Below are 24105 nucleotides of genomic sequence, written 5' to 3'. Positions count from 1 at the left end.
CAGCAGGTGTGTGTGTGTGTGTGTGTGTGTGTGTGTGTGTGTGTGTGTGTGTGTGTGTGTGTGTGTGTGTGTGTGTGTGTGTGTGTGTGTGTGTGTGTGTGTAGGTGTGTGTAGGTGTGTGTGTAGGTGTGTGTGTAGGTGTGTGTGTGTGTAGGTGTGTAACCTTTATTTAACTAGGCAAGTATGCACAGACGCATGTGCCAGTATCAACCCAAATGTAATTGGATTAAAAAAAACAAGCCTTGCTTTGTGAATTTAGGAAACCGTATTGCGATTAGGGGCACTATGATAGTGATATCAAGGCTTCTGTATGGTTTTGGAGTAGTAAGGATTCAAATATGCCTTTACTCCCCCCTCTGAAGGAATACACACCCTTATATTAGACACTGTTGTTGTTTCTGTCCATCCAGTTCCTGAAGTAGCACCGGGTAATGTGAGTGGAGGAGGAGGTAGCCGAGGAGAACTGGTTATCCAATGGGAGGTAAGCTTGCTGATCAGATTTATTAGAATATGTCTTCATTGTGACGGCTGTTTTCAAATCACTCTTCTGACATGAATGGGGTTTGACAGAATTCTCTACGGCAATGTGACTTCAATTAAATGGGTTTTAATTAAAACAAGAGCTGTCTTGCCTAGATATTTGCCTCCTCCAAACGGCTCCCCTGGTGTGTAAATCAAAATGCAAGATGCAGCGATGGTGGAAATTGTATGTGCATAAATCTAGGATGATGTCTCAGAATGGGTGTTTCTGTGGCTCTCTTAAAGTGATTTGGCTTATCATGCAGAATGGTTTAGGAAGTGTGTATAGCTTTGGATATAAAGGTAACTGCCAAAATAAAGGAAGCCCCTTGGCATTAACTCTACAAGTGTCGGGTATATATTGGAGGGATGCGACACCATTCTTACACGAGAAATTGCATCATTTGATGTTTTGTTGATGACGGTGGAAAACACTGTCTCAGGCGCCTCTCCAGATCTCCCATAAGTTGTTCAATTGGGTAAAGAGATGGTGACTGAGACACACACACACACACACACACACACACACACACACACACACACACACACACACACACACACACACACACACACACACACACACACACACACACACACACACACACACACACACACACACACACTCTTCACTGAGATCTCTTCTAGCCATGGTAGCCAAAATAATGGACAACTGGGCATGACCTTAAGCATGCTGGGATGTTTTAATTGCTTAATTAACTCAGGAACCACACCTGTGTGGAAGCACCTTCTTTCAAAATACTTTGTGTGCCTCATTAACTCAGGTGTTTCCTTTATTTTGGCAGGTGCATGTATTATCTTGTTAATGTTGTTGTATTTGGCTATTCAGAATTTGACTTTTCCAGTTGATATAGTCATTTGATATTCAGTTCACAACCAATGGGGAAAAATTCTACAATTTATGCTGTCAAAATATCTTTGTCTCTTAGCCGATACCAGAGGAACTACAGAATGGAGAGGAATTTGGATATATTGTGGCTTTTCGTTCTCTTGGTACAACCACGTGGAAACAGACTGTGCTGGCTTCACCTGATGCATCAAGATATACCTTCAGGAACGACAGCATCCCTCCCCTCTCCCAATTTGAGGTGAAAGTTGGAGTCTACAACAAGGAAGGAGAAGGCCCGTCTAGCCATGTGGTTGTAGTGTATTCTGCAGAGGAAGGTTAGTTCCTTTGACTATTGGTCAAGTTGTTGATGAAATGGAAAGTTTGGGTTAGTTTGACTTGAATGTTTACTATTCTTGGTGTCATCTTTTCATGTTTAGAGCCCTCTGTACCTCCGTCCAGAGTGTTGGCCCGGACGCTATCAGCCTCTGAAATCGAGGTGTACTGGGAACCCATCCCCCAGACAGCCAGCAGTGGGAAGATCATTGGATATGAGGTATGAAAAATATCCCAACATTCATGATGCTGGTAGAGAGCAGAAAACAACATGATAGATATTATCCTCAGTATGATTGACTCTGCAATGGGTTGGCATGCATTTAAATAGAACTGCCAGTGGCAAAAACATGACATTTCCCCTACACTGAAAAATTGCTTGGGATATGGGTAGATTTCTCACCATCTAATCTGGAGAATGAAGAGGTCTGTCCAAGTGACCCCTATACCCTGGCTGCTACCCTGCCTGAGTAGTGTTCTATAAATCACCACTCACAAGTGTGAACATCATATGTCAATTTCCTCCACAACAAACATCGTCCCTCATGATGGAACACCCTGAGGATCTTACCCGTTCTTCCCTTAGTATAGCCCAAGACTGGCTGGCTATAGGGAAGGCCCAGGTTAACTTGACCTTCATTGTTCACTCACAGCCCCTGTACATCAGGTCCAGAATGAAATCAGCGAACAACAGTGCTGGACGTGTTTCTAATGCTACCAGGAGGTCTGGGATAACCTTCATGTCTTTGGTTCCAGGTGCTTTGTTGGGAGGAGGGGGTGCAGGAGAGTGATGCTGAGATGGTGAAGGTCACGGACACTGTGGCCCTTCTCTCTGGACTCATGGGAAGTACGTTGTATCTGATCTCAGTCAGGGCACAGAACAGCGCTGGAGCAGGGCCTTCTAGCCCTGCGGTCAATGTCACCACCAAGAAACCACGTGAGTTTTTTTCTGAGATGGGACAGCTGTCACATGCAATTTGAGCATTTCTCTCTTTACAAGTCCGCTTTCACGTTCATGAAGCCTGCAAATCCCGCAGAGGTTTACATTAATGGAATTGTGGTAAAATGCAGCAGGATACAATACAACTTCAATGACTTTAGAGCCTCTGTGAATCCTCTACATCAACAGCACTGCTGAGACGAAGCACAGTCATCTGTGTATAGTCTTGATTGCGTGTTGACTGCAGACTAATGGATGGAATTGGATTATCTTATACCTACAACATGAATTAGCAGGGCCCTCTTTTAAAAAAATTACAAAAATCTGTGACAAGATGCTGTTTGTCTTGATGACTCATGGAGAGGAGGCATGTTTATGAGCTTATCAGAGTTAGAGGCAATCATTCAGCCACTAATCTTGTTCCCTTCTAGTTGAGATTTCCTTCATACAGCAGCAATATGGGGATGGTTAAAGTGAGAAAGTAATTTAGGAGTTATTTCAGCTATTGACGGAATTTTACGTGACTAACTCGAGTTGCTATATGATTGCATATCTTTCAGCACCAAGTCAACCTCCAGGGAATATTGAGTGGAACTTGACCAACTCCAAGATCTTTTTAAAGTGGGAGCATGTCAAGGCAATGGGAAATGAGTCTGAGGTGACAGGATACAAGGTGAGTGTTGTCAGTTGAATAGCAGAATCTTTGAAAACTAGGAAACAAATGCAGTTTCTTGGCTAACCTCAGCAGCTATGCTCTCTATAAATGACTCCCTGGTCGCAGTGGACATATAAACCTCAGCACTTTCAGTATCACATATGGATTGTCTCTGTCTGGCCGTACAAAATTAAAAAGTCTGTTCCCAGTGATATGACCCAAAACAAACCTGTTTCTCCATTGTGCTAGTTTTGCACTGAGTAGGTTGATTGAACGTCTGCAACATTTCAATATGTGAACACGCAAAATGTGACCTTGTTGATGGCTGTTGATACATTCAGTGAAGATTCCTGCCTCTCGATCTCTCTGAATGCCACAGTAGTAAAAAGACCTGCTATGTTTGAACTTGCGTAACAGGAAGCGTTTCATGTCATCCTGGGTATCTGATCTCTTGGAGCATTCAGCAGAGGATTATGACTCAGAAAAGGTTCTGCTTTCTTTTAAAGTATACATTTTCCAATTGACTGATCGGATGTGGCTCAGAAATTTGAGAGAGAAGGTGAGGAAGCAGCTGGGAGCCTGTGAAGCTCCACATTCAGACACCAGCCTTCGCTGAGCGCCACATGGGGGCCATACCAGCCTCCACGGAACGCCACAGGGAGACACCAGCCTCCACGGCGCACCACAGGGGGACACCAGCCTCCACAGAGCGCCACAGGGCGACGCCAGGCTCCACAGAGCGCCACAGGGCGACGCCAGCCTCCACAGAGCGCCACAGGGCGACGCCAGCCTCCACAGGGGGACGCCAGCCTCCGCAGAGCGCCACAGGGGGACGCCAGCCTCCGCAGAGCGCCACAGGGGGACGCCAGCCTCCGCAGAGCGCCACAGGGGGACGCCAGCCTCCGCAGAGCGCCACATAGGGGGGACGCCAGCCTCCGCAGAGTGCCACATAGGGGGGGACACCAGCCTCCGCTGAGCGCCACATAGGGGGGACGCCAGCCTCCACTGAGCGCCACATGGGGGCCACGCCAGCCTCCGCTGAGCGCCACAGGGGTCCACCCCCTCCACTGAGCACCACAGGGGGCCACACTAGCACCTCACAATATAATTTCAAATTCATGGCATCCTCTGGAAAGAGCCTGCATAAAAAATACAATACATTTCTTAAAACTATTTGGCTGATCAAGAAAATACTATTTCTTTTTTTGAAGAGTTTGGCTTTCTCTGAGAAGCATTTTTTCTTTCTTCAAAGAAACAGTACAGAGGCATTATCCATAAATCAGTAATTTCTCTTTAAGGTCAAACGAATTGCGTCGCTTAAATCAGTATTGTTGACATCAGATACTCTCCATGATATTCCCTCTCCCGTCTCAAGGTTTTTGTATTTATTATGGATCCGCATTAGTTTCTGCCAAGGCAGCAGCTACTCTTCCTGGGGTTTATTATGGATCCCCATTAGTTCCTGCCAAGACAGCAGCTACTCTTCCTGGGGTCCAGCAAAATAAGGCAGTTTAAATTTTTTTTTTAAACATTACAATACGTTCACACCCTCAGGCCCCTACTCCACCACTACCACGTATCTACAGTACTAAATCCGTGTGTGTGTGTGTGTGTGTGTGTGTGTGTGTGTGTGCTTGTGCGTGCATGCGTGCGTATGTTTGTGTTGCTTCACAGTCCCCGCTGTTTCATAAGGTGTTTTTTTCATTTTTTTAAAATCAAATTTTACTGCTTGCATCAGTTACTTGAGGTGGAATAGAGTTCCATGTAGTCATGGCTCTATGTGATAGTCTGTTCTGGACTTGGACTGTGAAGAGACCTCTTGTGGCATGTCTTGTGGGGTGTGCAGGTGGTGTACCGTCAGAACTGGCTTGGAAAGAGCAGCGTGGTGGAGACCAACAGGACCAGCGTGGAGCTGCAAGTCCCCTCTGGCGACGACTACCTCATTGAGATCAAAGTCTTGAGTGGTGGAGGTGATGGCAGCAGCAGTGGCCCCATCAGGATACCAAAGATGTCCAGTAAGAGATGACTGTTTTTGTCTTTCACCATTCACAGGATGAACTTTTGGGTTTCCAAAGTGCCTTAAACAAATATCTGTCTCATAACTGAGTCACCCAGGTATGCTTGTTAATGTGTCTTTGTCTTTTTCAGGTCTTAACTCAAAGGGCCATTTCAGCTCAGCTCCAATGAACATTTGTGTAGTTATGTTTTTTATACTTTCAAGGTTAACTTTGTAACTTAAAAATGCCTTTTATGAACTCTAACTTTAAGAGTCATCTACTCAGCAAAATATGTGGCAGATTCTAACAAAATGTTATTTTATGTGTAGCATTCACTTCTCAAGAATGTGAAATCAACAGCTTACTATTTAGAGTATTCAATGCAGCTGTGAAATCAACAGCTTACTATTTAGAGTATTCAATGCAGCTGCATTGCCTTATAATTGTATGCATTTTTGTATTAATTTGTCAACCAAGCTTTTGAGTGTTTGATTTCACTAGATTTTATGCAGAAAGGATAGGCTTTACATATGAGAAGATTGTTCTAATGTTTGACAATCTACATGAGCCTGGCCTATTTGTGCCTCCTCCCTGTGTTCTGTGTGCTCTGTTTATTTGTTATTGTACAGTAAAGGTTCTGTTAGGATGACTCAACTGTTGAAACCACCATGGTTCACTCAGAGGTTGTCCTTTCATTTCTTCACGAAGCACAGTTACTGTATATGTTCTGTCTGGCCGCCGTCAATATTCCGAAAATTCTGTGAAAAAGAATCTGTGGTATTTGGACGTTCTTGAGGTTTTACATATTCTATCATCAACATGTAACAGTATCATCATGGTCAATATGACCATCACAGACATATTGGATCAATATACACAACTTGTTGATAGCTGGGGAAGATTTATAACATTTTCCATTCATTTAACTCTTTCTCCATTTTCAATTGTTTGGTAATCAAGATATTTCAAGTTGTGCTTGATGGCTTATTTTTTTGTTTATTTACCATACATGTGATATAGATGTTGCATAAGCCTTTTAATACTATTGTATTAACAAACGAAATGTATCTCTGTGAGATGTTAATGAGACTGAATAAAATGTTTCACATTGAAATGTCTATTTAAAATGTGTTTTCATTTTAGATGTCTGTACCGTTTTGAAAGTGCCAGGGAGAATGACAGCCATCATTTACAGGAGTCAGTGTGACATCCTTCTGCATTAATGGTTACCATTAAGTTACCATGAACAGCATTGACAGTATGGCTGCTGTGCTTTCCCTCATCCAGGTTTTATTTTTGAACGTGATCAACATCTAAGTGAATACTTTGGTCCTTGACTAGCAAAAATGAACAAATCCAACTCTTACAGTATAGTGTCAGTCCATGCATGCAATTTGGATTGTTTCAATCAGAATTGAGTAACCTGAATTTGATTTGATGCCCTGCAACTGCCAGAGGACACTGACCCGACTAATGAAAATTGGCAGTTACACCCACAAACATTGTCCAGTGCTTTACAGAGTCTTAACAAGTCATGATTATATACATGTATAGTGTATTTTAGGGTAAGGGTTAATTGTGCTATGTCTATGGAGAATATCACAACCTTTCTAACAAGAGAAAATAATGTCTCCCTTCATGCCACCCCAGGGTGGTATTTGTAAGCAGCTCAATACTGCTGAATGTATGGGTAGTGTGTGGATGTACCTTCCCCACATGAAACCAATCAATATGTGAATCGTAGGCTTCAGATCTATATGGTTGCCTGGAGACGATCCCTTCAAAGCCTTTTGCATACTGATTGTTAATTATCAATAGCTCATGAATACAGAAATTACAGATTATTTTCCAGATAGTTGTAGATTACTTGTGAGAAAGGAAAATCAAACTTTGAAATGCTCATGTATGAACTCTATTGAACACTGTACTACTATGATATGATTGAAGCAGGTTGACTTTGTCATGAATCTTGCTCTGGAGGCAGAACTGAGCGATTTCCGATAGATGGGCCAGCTGCAAAGTCAAAATTGCCTATATTGTAAAGATTCATAAAAACAAAAAAGCTGCCTCCAGAACAACATTCATGACGAAAAACACTAACCTACATGATTGAAGGCTCGCCACATTTTTTTCAGACAGAACAAAGATTATCTCCGAAAACAAATGGATTTGCAGCAGGCAATTAGAATGGCAAATACACAGGTAATAGGAATAGCGGGTGTCATAGAGAATCCACAGATCCATTTTGAATCAGGCTAAATATTGATGAATTGTTTCTTTCTGCCAAATCAATTTATCATGTATACATGATATTGGAACGCTGATATCTGATATTGTTGTATTTCCTTCTTACTATGTTACACGTCAACATTACCAGCGACAAATTGACCTGCTCACACACAGGATATACTTCATAGTGTGCCAGGTAACGTTTTAGATATATAATTTACTGACCTAAATATATACTATTTTTACAAAGCACTGTGTATCACATGACAGACGACATTTCCAAGAAGAGGCGTGACATGAAGACTGTGTGACGTCTATGCCATAGCAGAGTACTGTAAGTGTATTCCAGCCAGCCACACATAGGAATAATCTTGTCATGTTGGCTGACAGCTAAGTGTCTGGACATGGACATTAATCTCCTGATACCTGCTCTAACTCTGAGGAGAACCCAGGGATTTCATAGCCGACTGCAGGCTGTCTGAAAACAGAAGCAGGTGTATTGTAGGAATGAAAGTAGATCCAGTGTACTAAACTGGTTAAATAAAGGTGCAATGTCCTATATGTCACTTTATGTTGCACAAGGTGTCTCATATAAAGCACAGAGAACTAAGGTCTCTTTTAACAGATTATTTTTCATTACATCAAAATATCGATCATGAACTGTGATTTAATATTAAAGATGCCTTATTGTGATTATTCATTATTCGTAGCCTGAGAGGGACATACACATTTTTGAAGGTACAGGCAGCATTGTATTTCTCACAGTAACATTAACTGTGAAGAGATATGATCTAGACCTCCAGGTGGAGTTATATTCCTCACTCTGACAGAGTTGAAGTATATCAGTGTCATCTTTACTGTCATATTTGAGAGAATAAGTCTGATGTAAGTGGATTGAGGCGAGAGAGGAATGATATACAGGTAACAGTGAATGGGGAAAGTAGACATTTTCAATATACCAATAATTCCCATCAATCAATCACACAATAAATATTTATCACTCCATTACTTACGTTAATACATCAAAAAATGATCTAGATTAATAATATATAGTTTTATAAGGAACTGCATGTTGTCAGATTATATAACAATTATGATCTGTGACATTTGTGATTTCTGCACCATGTTCTACTGGCCTTCACAGCCCAGTCATGCTCCCCCCACCATCCACTGTCAGTCTTAAATCATACACACAGCAGTCTTATGCTTGACAATACTTAAATAGATGTCAGATAGAGATCAGTTCATTCAAGTAGGGACAGAATAGACAGCCCCTCCTAAGGCCATGTAATGGATCTTATGCAGCAGAGCCAGAGAACATTTGGCCCAGATTTCCCACAGAGGTGGTGAAAGGTCAATGCATACACACAAAGGAGGGTCAAGGTTTAAAGGAACTCCTTGGAATTGCAGTAATGTCGGTGATAGAATGAGTTTGTCGAGGTTCAAATAAAAAATGTGCGTGTTGAAAAATACATTTTGAATTGTCGAGGTGTGTTGAATATCGAAATCAGTGATTAAAGGCCCAGTACAGTAAAGAAAATGTTATTACCTGTGTTTTAAAAATACACTGAGTGTACAAAATATTAGGAACACCTTCCTAATATTGAGTTGCACCCTATTTCGCCCTCAGAACAGCCTCAATTCGACGGGGCAAAAACTACAAGGTGCCAAAAGCGTTCCACAGGTATGGTGACCCATGTTTAATCCAATGCTTCCCATAGTTGTGTCAAGTTGGCTGGATGTCCTTTGGGTGGTAGACCACTCTTGATACACACGGGAAACTGTTGAGCGGGAAAAACCCAGCAGCTTTGCAGTTTTTGACACACTCAAACCGGTGCGCCTGGCTCCTACTACCATACCCCGTTCAAAGGCACTTAAATATTTTGTCTTGCCCATTCACACTCTGAATGGCACACATACACAATCCATATCTCGATTGCCCATCTGTAAACAGCCCATCTATCTACCTACCTCATCCCCATACTGTATTTATTTATTTATCTTGCGCCTTTGCACCCCAGTATCTCTACTTGCACATTCATCTTCTGCACATCTACCATTCCAGTGTTTAATTGCTATATTGTAATTACTTCGCCACCATGGCCTATTTATTGCCTTAACTTACCTCATTTGCACTCACTGTATATAGACTTTTTGTTTTCTTTTGGTATCTGTATTATTGACTGTATGTTTTGTTTATTCTATGTGTAATTCTGTGTTGTTGTATGTTTCGAATTGCTATGCTTTATCTTGGCCAGGTCACAGTTGCAAATGAGAACTTGTTCTCAACTAAGCTATGATCCCTCCCCTTCATCTGCACTGATTGAAGTGGATTTAACAAGTGACATCAATAAGGAGGGATCATAGCTTTCACCTGGATTCACCTGGTTAGTCTATGTCATGGAAAGAGCAGGTGTACCTAATGTTTTGAACACTAAGTGTATATTTCCATACTGTGATGTTGGAATAATACTGTGAAATTATGATAATGCCCTTTAGTGTAAGAGCTGCCTGAAATTTCAGCCTGTTTTGGTGAGATGGAGTTTTGGCATTTTAATTTAAAACAATCACAGTAAGGTACATAATTCTTACCCAGAAATGATTTGATATTGAGATAAAAACGGTTGCATTGGACCATTAATAAAGCAATTAATCTCTTTTAGAATTATGTAAATAACCAAGACTTGACCTCAAGTCGAAACGTAACATCTGCAAGTATTTTCTTCAGGTTCAAAAAGATGCTGGGCCCAGAGTTCTAAGATCCAGGTTAAAGCACTCAATCTGCAAAGTAGCACCTTGAGCTACTTGGCCTGCAAATTCACATGAATAGTCAAGGTGCCGTACTGATAAAGCTGGTCTCAGGACTGGGAGCTATGACAGAGACATAATCTTCATTTTAAACAGGATTAGTACTCAAAGGGAAAGCATCACCTTACTGACAGCGAGATCAAATGTTTTAAGTGTGTCAGACACTATATGTGGACTTAGCATGCTCAGTTCAGGACAATGTATACTGTACTGTATGTTTGTATTGGATGTACTGTATGTCTATGTGTCTATGTGTAACAGTGTAGGTTCCGTCCCTCTCTTCGCCCCAACCCGGGCTCGAACCAGGGACCCTTGCACACATCAACAACTGACACCCACCGAAGCACCGTTACCCATCGCGCCACAAGAGCCACGGCCCTTGCAACGCAAGGGGAAACCCTACTTCAAGTCTCAGAGAGAGTGACGTCACCGATTGAAACGCTATTAGCGCGCACCACCGCTAACTAACTAGCCATTTCACATCGGTTACACTCACCCCCCCTTTGACCTCCTCCTTTTCTGCAACCCGGGCTCGAACCAGGGACCCTTGCACACATCAACAACTGACACCCACCAAAGCACCGTTACCCATCGCGCCACAAGAGCCACTGCCCTTGCAACGCAAGGGGAAACCCTACTTCAAGTCTCAGAGAGAGTGACGTCACCGAATGAAACGCTATTAGCGCGCACCACCGCTAACTAACTAGCCATTTCACATGGGTTACATATGGGTGTATGTGTGTGCAGTACCAAATCAACTTAGAGTTATCACAAATAGAGGAATGTGGAGCCATTGGCAGAATGGGAGGTGTGCATATTTTCAAGTCAATCTGTAAGGTCAACTCTGTAGGGTTGATAGATTGAGATTTTGATAGTTCCATGCCTGCATTCTGATTCTGCTCTCTATCCGTACTTTAGCTAAAAAAGTATTATACTAGTGTTTTTTACTTTGTAAGGCTCAGAGAAAAGCATGAATAATAATCACATATTAAGTAACCTTAGAAAAATGTAGTTGTTGAAACAGGTGTCTTTACATTCTATTTTAAGATCGTGTTTAATCATCTTTTTTTTCTTCACAGACACAGAATGTGGACAGGTGTAGAATGTTCATGCAACACTGTTACAGATAGCAGACAGAAGAGAAGGTTACTCCATATTATAAAGCAATGCTTTTCATATCAACGGGATACTGCATAAAACAATACAGACAGTAATAATGAGAATCGTATCAAGGGCTTTTTACATACAGTAGACCGTAGTAGATTTGCATAGAGGTGCATAGATGTTTTTATTTTTTTTGCAAGAGCTGGATAGATTTGTATTACTAATACGCTGTATAACAGATTGGTATGTGATATCCCGGGATCCTTGGGAGATCCATACGCCATTGAAGTTGACATTTAAAATGGTTAAGGTTAGGTTTAGGTAAGGGTTATGGTTAAGGTAGGGACGTCACAAGGATCCCGGATAGCACTGAGCCCTAACAGATTACTGAGTGGAGCTAATGTCTGTTTTTGTAATGTGTAGAAACAGTGTGTAATTACACCAAGCCTCAAAGAGGTACAGAGAATGTCTCTACTGTACATATAAACCCAGTGGACATTTATGGTATAGCACAATGGAATATTTGGTTTACATAGCTAGAGATATTGCATGCAAAGGTCTTCTCAGGTCTAAAAAGTTGGATCCGGACCTGAAACAGACCCGACGATAACCAGACATAGACCCGACAGGTACCCTCACGGGTCCGGATCTAGACCAGACCCGATTGGACTCGAGTGACAAAATGTTATATTTATCAGCCAAGTTGCTCTTATGGTTAATGAATATGTCTTTATGTTGGCAAGGCCTTCTATAAGTCAATAAATTTACCTTATTAGAGTAACATAAATATGCTATAAGCTGTACAGAGCCGTGGTCGGGTCCACTTGAGACTATCAGCTGTAGTTACATAGACCTGAGACCCAATGACAATCAAACAGGACCCGACCCGGACCCGAGGGAAAAGTAGGAATTTTGGTCCAGGACCCGCTTGGATCCCAGGTCAGATCTCAGGTATTCAGTTAGGGTGGACCCATGAAGACCTCTAATTGCATAATGGTTGACATGGAATGCATCCCTGGAGGTAGCTTTTGTGTGCCATATCAGATATGACCATAAAGGGATTACTTCTATTTAATGCCCATCACCAGAACTTAAGCATATTTTATTTTACTTCATCATGGCTAATACATAAGAACATGTATATATTAGAAGGAAAAAAAAGTGATTTGGATCAACATGGTTAGTCTTTTGGAAACTACAACTGTTGCCTTGACAAGGAGAGAACTCCATACAAAAAAACTAGCTAAACTAGAAATGATGTCCTAAACATTTATAAGTCTATTCTTGGTGTTCTGAAAGCATCCCATTTGGAGTTGAGCCTGTTGGGATCAAATCCAGGGCCACTTGACATTTGCAGTAATTAAAATATGGTAAACTGATAGGAGTGCAAATATCAGTCATGGTTAATTTCAAGCCACCTTTTTTACTCTGGGTGTAACATCTACCTTTGTAATGTGGTGCTCCACAGCAACTTGGTGCTCCACAGAAATTTTAAGTTGAGGAGGAGACTGTGCTAAAATGGATTTCATAACTAACTACAATTCTAAATCATATTACAATGCACCTTGTCATGCTTCAGACATATGTTCCTGTCTTACACGAGGATAAGTACATGAGTTTTGGAAACTAACATCACTCAAAGTCTACTTTTAAGTCATTAACATTTTTCCAAAACTTCAATTTCGTTTGAGTTTAAGCTGGCTGCTCTGTAAGAGGGAAACTCAGACTTAAATATGTAAAGTAATTGGTATAACCAGAGCTCGACTCATGGATTGTAACTAATCCCTTTTTCATGGAAATCTCATAAGAACCTGTATCATTCAAAAAATTGATGATTTACTTCTGGGAGCTCATTGACTTAATATTGGCCAAAGACAGCCTTCCTGATTACAGGAGTCATTTTGGCCTAGGTACGTAGTTGTGTTGTCTATCTGTGTATATTCCACTTAGAGTCCTAGACAAGCGCTATATAAGTCCCATGTATTATTATTATCATTATTATTATTATGTTGTATCCTACAGTAGAGGGTACTATATGTGGGGTCATGGGTCACTGGTCACATGCTGGCAAAGGTGATTCTGTCATATTCGTGAATGTAGGTGGCAGGGAATTCAGGCGCAGGAGAAACCGAATAGGTTAAATATGGAGTATTTAATAAAAAACAAATTCCATAACCAAAGTACAAAATAAACTGGGTAAAGAATACCCGTTGCACACCGAAACACAAAATCAACGTAACATAACATACAAACAATCACCGACAAGGACATGAGGGGAAACAGAGGGTTAAATACACAAGTAATTAATGGGATTGGAAACAGGTATGATGGAAGACAAGACAAAACCAATGGATAATGAAAAACTGATCAATGATGGCTAGAAGACCGGCGACATCGACCGACGAGCACCACCCGTGCAAGGAGGGGCATCTACTTCGGCAGAAGTCGTGACATGACCAGGAAGTAGAGCTGCTCAAGTATGGTGGATGAATGAAGATGTCTTACTCAGGCAGTTAATAGTTGGAAAAAATGGACAAGGTTCCGTTCTGTGTAAGTGGGCATTCCCTCTCTCGCGTGAGCATGCTTTTCCGAGTGAGACCGATGGATCTGGTCTACTTATTGTCCCCTCCACGCTCTCCCCACCTGCTCCGACCAGAAAAAAATGACCAGTGAGATGTCAATAAGTAGACCAGAGTGGCTGCACCCAGACCCGAAAGTGGGGTGTCTTTGCTTTCTCTACCGTCTCAGGTATGGCAAGCATACCAAAGATGGTGGATTATAACTTGATACTCAAAGATTAATTAACAGTTCATTTAATAAACCTAAACCCGCTTTTCGTTTATTGACAAGTCATCTGACATTAGTAAGGCCTAGGCTATGCATTCATTTAACTCACTGCTGAGGATCAAGTCTGGTGACCAATACAACTAATTGACCAAGGGTGGAATGTTAAAATGAAGATAAATAATAAAATTTCTAGCCAGAGCAGAAATTAGAAATTACCATGGGATGATTTTCAATGACTGAAACACAACTCATGCATTTTTATCACTCCTGTACTTTACAATGCAATTGACATGTTACAGTAGTGTATTATTGGCCATAGCACCATAGGCAATATTGAACACAGTATGCACAATGGGTGTTCCAGTTCAAAGAAAGCATGTGCTAATATGCAGCTGCATCAATTTAGTGTCTCCAAAAGTGACTTATTTCTAAGCTATAAAACCGAAGAAAAAAACATGCCCTGAAAAAAACATCTTAAAGTTAGAATTCTTAGTTGTTACATCCATCTTTTGACTTTTAATGATATATCCATTGATTCTTGAAGTATTGGACTTGGCTCATGTGCTTAGTTAAACTGTCGTACCCCATCAGAGCCCAAACAAACACTGTATAGCCTCAAAAGATGGTTAAAACTTTTTTTTTTATCACGGATCGTCAGTCTTGCATCCATAGCTCTGTCTGTGAATTTAAGAGTGTTACATTTCTAAAGGCCCCTCCGGGGTGTACGCTTTGTTATTGTCTCAATTAAGGTCTTCAGCTTTAATGAGGATTTGTGACTTCCAAAATCACTTGTTCCTATAGTGTTATTATCTTACTTTTGACCACATCTGACGTGGCATTGCAAAAAAAAAAAAAACCTCTATTCATGGCTCATATGTAAATTTGTATTTTCTCTTCAGAGTTTAGTCCCATACTGCAAGGAAAAATTACTTAAATCCATAATGAATCTGATTGTCTGAACATCCCTGTTTTATTTGAGTAAAGTTGCGCTGACATATATTTTCTGTTATTGCTGAGGTGTAGGCTGTGAGACATGTTAGAAAGTGACAATGTTTGGACCTGAGCTGAGATCTAAAGAAGGGATAAAGTGGTATGATGGACAGAAGATTGGCTGAGAATTAAAAAAGCAATGAGCCCTCTCCGAACACCACAGGACAGCTGACAGGCAGCCTGTAAAGCGCTCTCTCCCCAGGTCCACATGGAAGGCCACTAGTGAGCTTGGACTGATACATTTGGAAAATAAAGACTGATAAATATCTTTCCAGTGACGTACGGTGAGGTTGGTGGCTGGGTAAGCACCGGCTATTATCAAAGCCAGATTTACCCACAAAGTAAATCTTGATGAAGCTCAAGTTCACCATACCAAAGATAGCTCCAACAACCAGAGTGACATAGGCTAACTGAAGTTGACAAACAATTTTCACCAAATGTAAATATCAATGTAGCCAAGATACACAAGCTATTGTCTCTAATGGCAGCATATTTCATATCATCTGACAAAATCACACACTGCTCAGCAGTAGTGGAAAAAGTACCCAATTGTCATAATTGAGTAAGAGTAAAGATACCTTAATAGAAAATGACTAAAGTAAAAGTGACACAGTAAAATACTACTTGAGTAAAAGTCTAAAAGTATTTGGTTTTAAATATACTTAAGTATCAAAAGTCACTGTAATTACTGAAATATACTTTTAAAAGTAAAAGCATAGATCATTTCCAATTCCTTATATTAAGCAAACCAAATGGCACCATTTTCTTGCTTTTTATTTATTTACGGATAGCCAGGGGCACAATCCAACAATCAGGCATCCTTTAAAAATGAACAAAGCATTAGTGTTTAGTGCATCAGATCAGAGGCAGTAGAGATGGCCAGGGATGCCCTCATGATAAATGCATGAATTGGACCATTTTCCTGTCCTGCTAAGCATTCAAAATGTAACTAGTACTTTTGGGTGTCAGGGAAAATGTATGGAGTAAAAAGTACCTTATTTCTTTAGGAATGTAGTGAAGTAAAAGTAAAGGTTGTCAGAAATATAAATAGTAAAGAAAAGTACAGATACCCCAAAAAACAATTTAAGTAGTACTTTAAAGTATTTTTACTTAAGTACTTTACACCACTGCTGCTCAGGTCAGCCATAGACTGATGTTGCATCCACAGTTACAACTGATAGGTGGCATTAAAATACCAATATATCGACACATTTAATCAGAATAATTCACAGAGCAAACTCCATAGCCTTTCACAATGGATTTACAATTCTTCCAATGCGCGGCGTGCGCAAAGACACACACACACACGCACAATAATATTAAGTGAAATATTATTACACACACATATATAATAAATAAATAAATAAGGTTCTGAAAAATGCATTTAAAAATCTCAAGAAAGTGTCTAATCAAAATGAAATTGTAGCTTGATAAATCAAATGTATTCAATGGGATGTTGTCTATTCTCTGAAAAAACATTAAGAAATGCTACAAAACAGTCAAATACATTTTCAATGATTTGAATGGATGGGGATATTGGGGAGGAAGACATGCATACCCTGGTGTCTTTCCTGAGGTTTCATGCCATTTTTGTAACTTTTCAGATTCTTAGAAGGAAAACCACCAGAATCATTGCTAAAAAAAACATTAGATAAATAATATTTGTCTTATAAACTCAGCAAAAAAAGAAACGTCCTCTCACTGTCAACTGCATTTATGTTCAGCAAACTTAACGTGTAAATATTTTTATGAACATAACAAGATTCGACAACTGAGACATAAACTGAACAAGTTCGATAGACATAAATGGAATAACAAAGGGGGGGTCAAAATCAAAGTAACAGTCAGAATCTGGTGTGGCCACCAGCTGCATTAAGTACTAAACCGCACTCTTCCACCAAGGCACCTGAACAAAGGGGGGGTCAAAATCTAAGTAACAGTCAGAATCTGGTGTGGCCACCAGCTGCATTAAGTACTAAACCGCACTCTTCCACCAAGGCACCTGCAAGTTCCCAGACATTTCTGGGGGGAATGGCCCTAGCCCTCACCCTCCGATCCAACAGGTCCCAGACGTGCTCAATGGGATTGAGATCCGGGCTCTTCACTGGCCATGGCAGAACACTGACATTCCTGTCTTGAAGGAAATCATGCACAGAACGAGCAGTATGGCTGGTGGCATTGTCATGCTGGAGGGTCATGTCAGGATGAGCCTGCAGGAAGGGTACCATATGATGGAGGAGGATGTCTTCTCTGTAACGCACAGTGTTGAGATTGCCAGCAATGACAACAAGCTCAGTCCGATGATGCTGTGACACACCGCCCCAGACCATGACGGACCCTCCACCTCCAAATTGATCCCGCTCCAGAGTACAGACCTCGGTGTAACGCTCATTCCTTCGGCGATAAACACGAATCCGACCATCACCCCTGGTGAGACAAAACTGCGACTCGTCAGTGAAGAGCACTTTTTGCCAGTCCTGTCTGGTCTAGCGACGGTGGGTTTGTGCCCATAGGCGACGTTGTTGCCGGTGATGTCTGGTGAGGACCTGCCTTACAACAGGCCTACAAACCCTCAGTCCAGCCTCTCTCAGCCTATTGCGGACAGTCTGAGCACTGTTGGAGGGATTGTGCATTCCTGGTGTAACTCGGGCAGTTGTTGTTCCGCAGGTATGATGTTCGGATGTACCGATCCTGTGCAGGTGTTGTTACACGTGGTCTGCTGTCCATCCTGTCTCCCTGTAGCGCTGTCTTAGGCGTCTCACAGTACGGACATTGCAATTTATTGCCCTGGCCACATCTGCAGTCCTCATGCCTCCTTGCAGCATGCCTAAGGCACCTTCACGCAGGGACCTGGGCATTTTTCTTTTTGTGTTTTTCAGTCAGTAGAAAGGCCTCTTTCGTGTCCAGTTTTCAAAACTGTGACCTTAATTGCCTACCGTCTGTAAGCTGTCAGTGTCTTAACGACCGTTCCACGGGTGCATGTTAATTAATTGTTCATTGAACAAGCATGGGAAACAGTGTTTAAACCCTTTACAATGAATATCTGTGAAGTTATTTGCATTTTTACGAATTATCTTTGAAAGACAGGGTCCTGAAAAAGGGACTTTTTTTTGTTGCTGAGTTTATGTAATTGTATTTTTTATCTGACTTTTCATGACTTTTTTTTATAGATTATCACAGGGTAAGCACTGCCTACCCTGCCAACCCTGACAGTACATCATTGCATCATTCCCAGACAGTGACTTGTGTGTGCGAGACCTTGCTAGCTAGAAAAACAGTTTTCACATGGTGTGCTTTAGTATGGCATTATTCTAAAGGTATAATTGTATCTTGTGCAATTAATATTTGCTTAATATTTGTTTAAACTAATAGAGGTGACTATTAGTCACCCATTAGAAACAAATCATATGAAAAATGTGGAACGTGTGAATTCTGCCTGTGAAGAAACTCTGATTGTGTGGTAGAGAAAAATAATTGGGTCAGGGCCTTCGAAATATCAGTCTGTAGAGAGATCGGTCTTTTGATTTCAGTCCCTACTCGGAGGCATGCAAATGAAAGAGGTATGACATTTTAATCAACACACATGTAATTCAATTTGGATCAAGATGTTTCAGACGTGAACATGATGTTGCTATGATTTCTATTTCATTTTTGTTACTTGACACTGAAGGTGTGCTTTTATCTCACATGAACAGACATATGAACACATAGGTCAGCATAAAAAATCTATTTTAAGTCATTGAACTTGAGCCAAATCAACCTGTTTTGTGTTCTCCCAGCATAATTTATTACAGTAGAAATTCAGTTCACTGACAGTATTCTCTCACAAAACATGACATTCCATAGTTTCAGGGATTTGATTTTCATCTAATTATGTCAGGATCAAACAATGGCAGTGTTGATCGACATGTCTCTGATGAGATCAAAAGTATCCGATTGGAGTTTATGACCCAGGTGGATCATAGTGTCATGATGTTATATTGACTTCTACCATGTTTGCCTTTGTCATCCGTTCTGACATTTTGAGTCTAAAGCCAGACAGCTGCATAGCCATCTTTAGCTATCCAGAAAAAGTGGACAAATTGCAGAAAAATATTGGCTATTACAACAGCTGCTCATTTTATTTGGTTTAACACTTAAGATTCGAAGCCCTGATGATGATGGGAAAAAAAGGGCTTTACTGATATTATTTCATGAGAGTCATCTTTTCATAGAGGGGTCATAATAGTTTGACCCCTCTTTGCAAACCGTTCGGACGCTACAGATGATTTTGTGAGAAGACTGATTTTCGGGATGTCTCATGGTCTGACAAAACTGCTCTAGCTCTGTCGCCTTTCACAGCAGATGCGACATAGGTGGATGCGGTGGATTGAGACGCATACAATACAAATATATCTCTAGCTTAAACTGCTAGATTTTTATGGCCATTTTTGTATTATGCTAATTCGATTTCTGCGTGGGAGCGGACATCGACCTTAGGCGGTTGAGAAAAACAATGAAGAGGGTCGATCCAGACTCAATTTCATGCAAATTCTTACAATTGTGTTGATCAGACCTTTGCCAAAAATAATCATATACAATCTAATTGCAGTAGATACACACATCTCTCCACTTGTCATTTAAAGGCAATTTTCTCTTCTTCAATTGAGCTTCAGTCCATCACCATTTGAGCAATCTGCAAGAACAACAACGTTTCCTCATATGTTCTCCTCTGTCAAACATCCTCTTGACTTTCAGTCCATTAATGCATGTCTGCCATTAACCCTGGGCTTTCTCCACACTGCCATGTGCATCAGGAGTGTCCTCTCGTCTCTCCTATAAATTATTGATCAGGAACTGTGAGGTTATCATGTCCAGCCATTTGAAGTAACCCATTGTGTACATTCATTTAGTCTATGTTAATACCGTTTAGTAGTACTGTAGTCGAGTAGAAGAATCAACGTAAACAGTATCAGAGCTCAAAAGAGGTCAATATTCTACCGGTGAAAATTGGATTTGTGCAAGTAAATGGTCATAAAACAGAGTATTTTGGAGAGTTCAGTACTTGTGTCCCTTTCTTTCTAAAGTGTGGCTATGTATCTGTAGGAAGGCCATGTACAGCACATTCTCTATCATGAACCAAACAGTCTAATGGTGAGGGGATTAATCTGTCATTTCCTGAGACCTAAGGAAAACTGCTGAGGCCCTTAATGACAAACTCAGCTAAAGTATTCTGTGGCTGTGACAAAACCATGCAAGGCTGATTAAAGTAATCATGTTATTATAACAAAACGGATAAGAGGTCTGTAAGTCCTTGATGATAGCAAACATTATCTCTTGGGAGCACCTGGCTACTCTTTAAAAGAACAAGGCAAGTGGGTTCAAATCAGCCGTTATTGAATGTCTGGTTTCTTGAAAACCAGATGGTTTCCTGGGAAATCAATGTTTAGTGAACAATATGTACCCAGATTCATACAGATTATAGCTACTGTCTGACAATAAAGCATGCTTTCTTAAAGCTATTCTTCAAGTAATTCTTCATTAAACCATCCTGTATTTGCTGTCATTGCTTGATTATGGGACTATTGAACTACAGATGTCCATTGCTGACAGAATGCACGAGAGGCTAGAGTACACGTGATTTACTTGTTTGGCCTGGAATTAGGTTGTTTTGTTTAATCCCCAAAAAACAGTTATTGTGCTCATGAATATGACTCACAAATATGAATATCAGAAGGGTGATTGCTTAGTATGAATACCAGCAGGGTGATTAGTTAGTATGAATACCAGCAGGGTGATTAGTTAGTATGAATGCCAGTAGGGTGATTAGTTAGTATGAATACCAGCAGGGTGATTAGTTTATATGAATACCAGCAGGGTGATTAGTTAGTATTAATACCAGCAGGTTGATTAGTTTATATGAATACCAGCAGGGTGATTAGTTTATATGAATACCAGCAGGGTGATTAGTTAGTATTAATACCAGCAGGGTGATTACTTGTCACGTCCTGACCAGTAATAGGGGTTATTGGTTATTGTAGTTTAGTCAGGACGTGACAGGGGGTATTTGTTTTATATGGTTCGGGGTGTGTGTGTACTTAGAGGGGTGTTGTATTTATGTGTTCCGGGGTTTTTGGTTTATGTTCTTGTTTTGTATTCTAGGTTGTCTATGTTGTGTATTTCTTTGTTTGCCTGGTGTGGCTCTCAATCAGGAACAGCTGTACATCGTTGTTTCTGATTGAGAGTCATACTTAAGGAGCTTGTTTTCCACCTGTCCCTTTGTGGGTAGTTGTCTTTGCACTGCTGTTAGTTTAGCCTGCAAAACTGTCATTCTGTCGCTCCTTTGTTTTCTTTGTTTTTTTTCGTGTTCACGTTTAAATAAAATAATGATGAGCACGCAACCCACTGCACCTTGGCCTCTACATTACGACTACCGTGACATTACTTAGTATGAATACCAGCAGGGTGATTAGTTACTATGAATATCAGCAGGGTGATTAGTTACTATGAATACCAGCAGGGTGATTAGTTAACATGAATACCAGCAGGGTGATTAGTTAGTATGAATACCAGCAGGTTGATTAGTTACTATGAATACCAGCAGGGTGATTAGTTACTATGAATACCAGCAGGGTGATAAGTTACTATGAATACCAGCAGGGTGATTAGTTACTATGAATATCAGCAGGGTGATTAGTTAACATGAATACCAGCAGGGTGATTAGTTAGTATGAATATCAGCAGGGTGATTAGTTAACATGAATACCAGCAGGGTGATTAGTTAACATGAATACCAGCAGGGTGATTAGTTAACATGAATACCAGCAGGGTGATTAGTTAGTATGAATACCAGCAGGGTGATAAGTTACTATGAATATCAGCAGGGTGATTAGTTAGTATGAATACCAGCAGGGTGATTAGTTTATATGAATACCAGCAGGGTGATTAGTTAGTATGAATATCAGCAGGGTGATTAGTTAGTATGAATACCAGCAGGGTGATTAGTTACTATGAATACCAGCAGGGTGATAAGTTACTATGAATACCAGCAGGGTGATTAGTTAGTATGAATACCAGCAGGGTGATAAGTTACTATGAATATCAGCAGGGTGATTAGTTAGTATGAATACCAGCAGGGTGATTAGTTTATATGAATACCAGCAGGGTGTTTAGTTAGTATGAATATCAGCAGGGTGATTAGTTAGTATGAATACCAGCAGAGTGATTAGTTAGTATTAATACCAGCAGGGTGATTAGTTAGTATTAATACCAGCAGGGTGATTAGTTAATATGAATACCAGCAGGGTGATTAGTTAGTATGAATACCAGCAGGGTGATTAGTTAGTATGAATATCAGCAGGGTGATTAGTTAATATGAATACCAGCAGGGTGATTAGTTAGTATTAATACCAGCAGGGTGATTAGTTAGAATTAATACCAGCAGGGTGATTAGTTAGTATTAATACCAGCAGGATGGTTAGTTAGTATGAATACCAGCAGGGTGATTAGTTAGTATGAATACCAGCAGGGTGATTAGTTAGTATTAATACCAACAGGGTGATTAGTTAGTATTAATACCAGCAGGGTGATTAGTTAACATGGTTTGCTCTTAAGATGGAAAAAAGACACCAGTCTATATCAATATTCAATCAAGGATAACTGTCATTACATCCAAAATGTTGGATGTTTGTTATTCTGAAAATCTACCGTATATTGAACAACACTAATATGACACAATGTACCAGTTGAAGTCGGAAGTTTACATACACTTATGTTGGAATCATTAAAACTTGGTTTTTCAACCACTCCACAAATCTCTTAGATTATTGATATTACATGGTTACAAGATGATGCTAACCTATATAGCCTAGCCTATTGTTCTTAGCACAGCACCCGGTTTATTGCAACTTGTGATTTCCCAGTAAAGTTATTTTGAAATCTGGCAATACAGTAGCATTTACGAAATGTTAAACTATAATTATTTGAATGACAATATTATAATTTAGCAATGTTTTCGAATAGTAATTTTGAAAATTGTAACGTTGTTCACCGGAAGCATTTCAGAGAAGAAAAAAATCTGAATTTCACCGCTACTGTAAAATGCTGTTTTTGGATATAAATATGAACTTGATGGAACAAAAAATGCATGTATTGTATAACATAATGTCCTAGGAGTGTCATCTGATGGAGATTGTCAAAGGGTGTGCATAATTTTAGCTGGTTTCTGCTTTTGGTGACGCCTGACCTTGAATTGAAAATGGATGTTTGTACTTTTGTGGCTATGTACTGTCCTAACATAATCTAACTTTATGCTTTTGCCGTAAAGCCTCTTTGAAAATCGAACAATGTGGTTAGATTAAGGAGATGTTTATCTTTTAAATGGTGTAAAATAGTTGATTGTTTGAGAAATTGAAATTATTAGATTTTTGATGTTTTGAATTTCCAGCCTTGCTAGCAATCCCGTCTCAGGGTTCATTGCTAACCCGTAGCCCCAACAGGTTTTAACAAACTATAGTTTTGGCAAGTTGGTTAGGACATCTACTTCGTGCATGACACAAGTAATTTTTCCACCGATTGTTAACAGACAGATTATTTCACTTATAATTACCTGTATCACAATTCCAGTGGGTCAGAAGTTTACATACAGTAAGTTGACTGTGCCGTTAAACAGCTTGTAAAATTCCAGAAAATTATGTAATGGCTTTAGAAGCTTCTGATAGGTTAATTGACATAATTTGAGTCAATTGGGGGTGTACCTGTGGATGTATTTCAAGGCCAACCTTCAAACTCAGTGCCTCTGCTTGACATCAATGGAAAATCAAAAGAAATCAGCGAAGACCTCAGAAAAAGAAATGGTAGACCTCCACAAGTCTGGTTCATCCCTGGGAGCAATTTCCAAACTCCTGAAGGTACCACG

General features: G+C 40.3%; 1 protein-coding gene across 1 annotated transcript in view; it reads left to right on the top strand.

The window, feature by feature from the left end:
* The window catches only part of LOC115207539 (contactin-4-like), a 124532-nt gene extending 118155 nt beyond the window's left edge, over nt 1–6377 (top strand). Inside the window, exons 17-23 of the mRNA XM_029774695.1 lie at nt 411–481; nt 1467–1701; nt 1804–1919; nt 2456–2636; nt 3200–3312; nt 5141–5309; nt 5443–6377. Of these exons, the coding sequence (XP_029630555.1) occupies nt 411–481; nt 1467–1701; nt 1804–1919; nt 2456–2636; nt 3200–3312; nt 5141–5309; nt 5443–5528 (971 nt within the window). The 3' untranslated portion in view covers nt 5529–6377. The remainder of the gene's footprint in view (nt 1–410; nt 482–1466; nt 1702–1803; nt 1920–2455; nt 2637–3199; nt 3313–5140; nt 5310–5442) is intronic.
* The last annotated feature ends 17728 nt before the right edge of the window (nt 6378–24105 follow it).

Source organism: Salmo trutta, chromosome 14, assembly GCF_901001165.1.
Source record: "Salmo trutta chromosome 14, fSalTru1.1, whole genome shotgun sequence".
NCBI lineage: Eukaryota > Metazoa > Chordata > Actinopteri > Salmoniformes > Salmonidae > Salmo > Salmo trutta.
The sequence above is the reverse complement of the archived record's forward strand: the minus strand, read 5'-3'. Positions and strand labels throughout refer to the sequence as shown.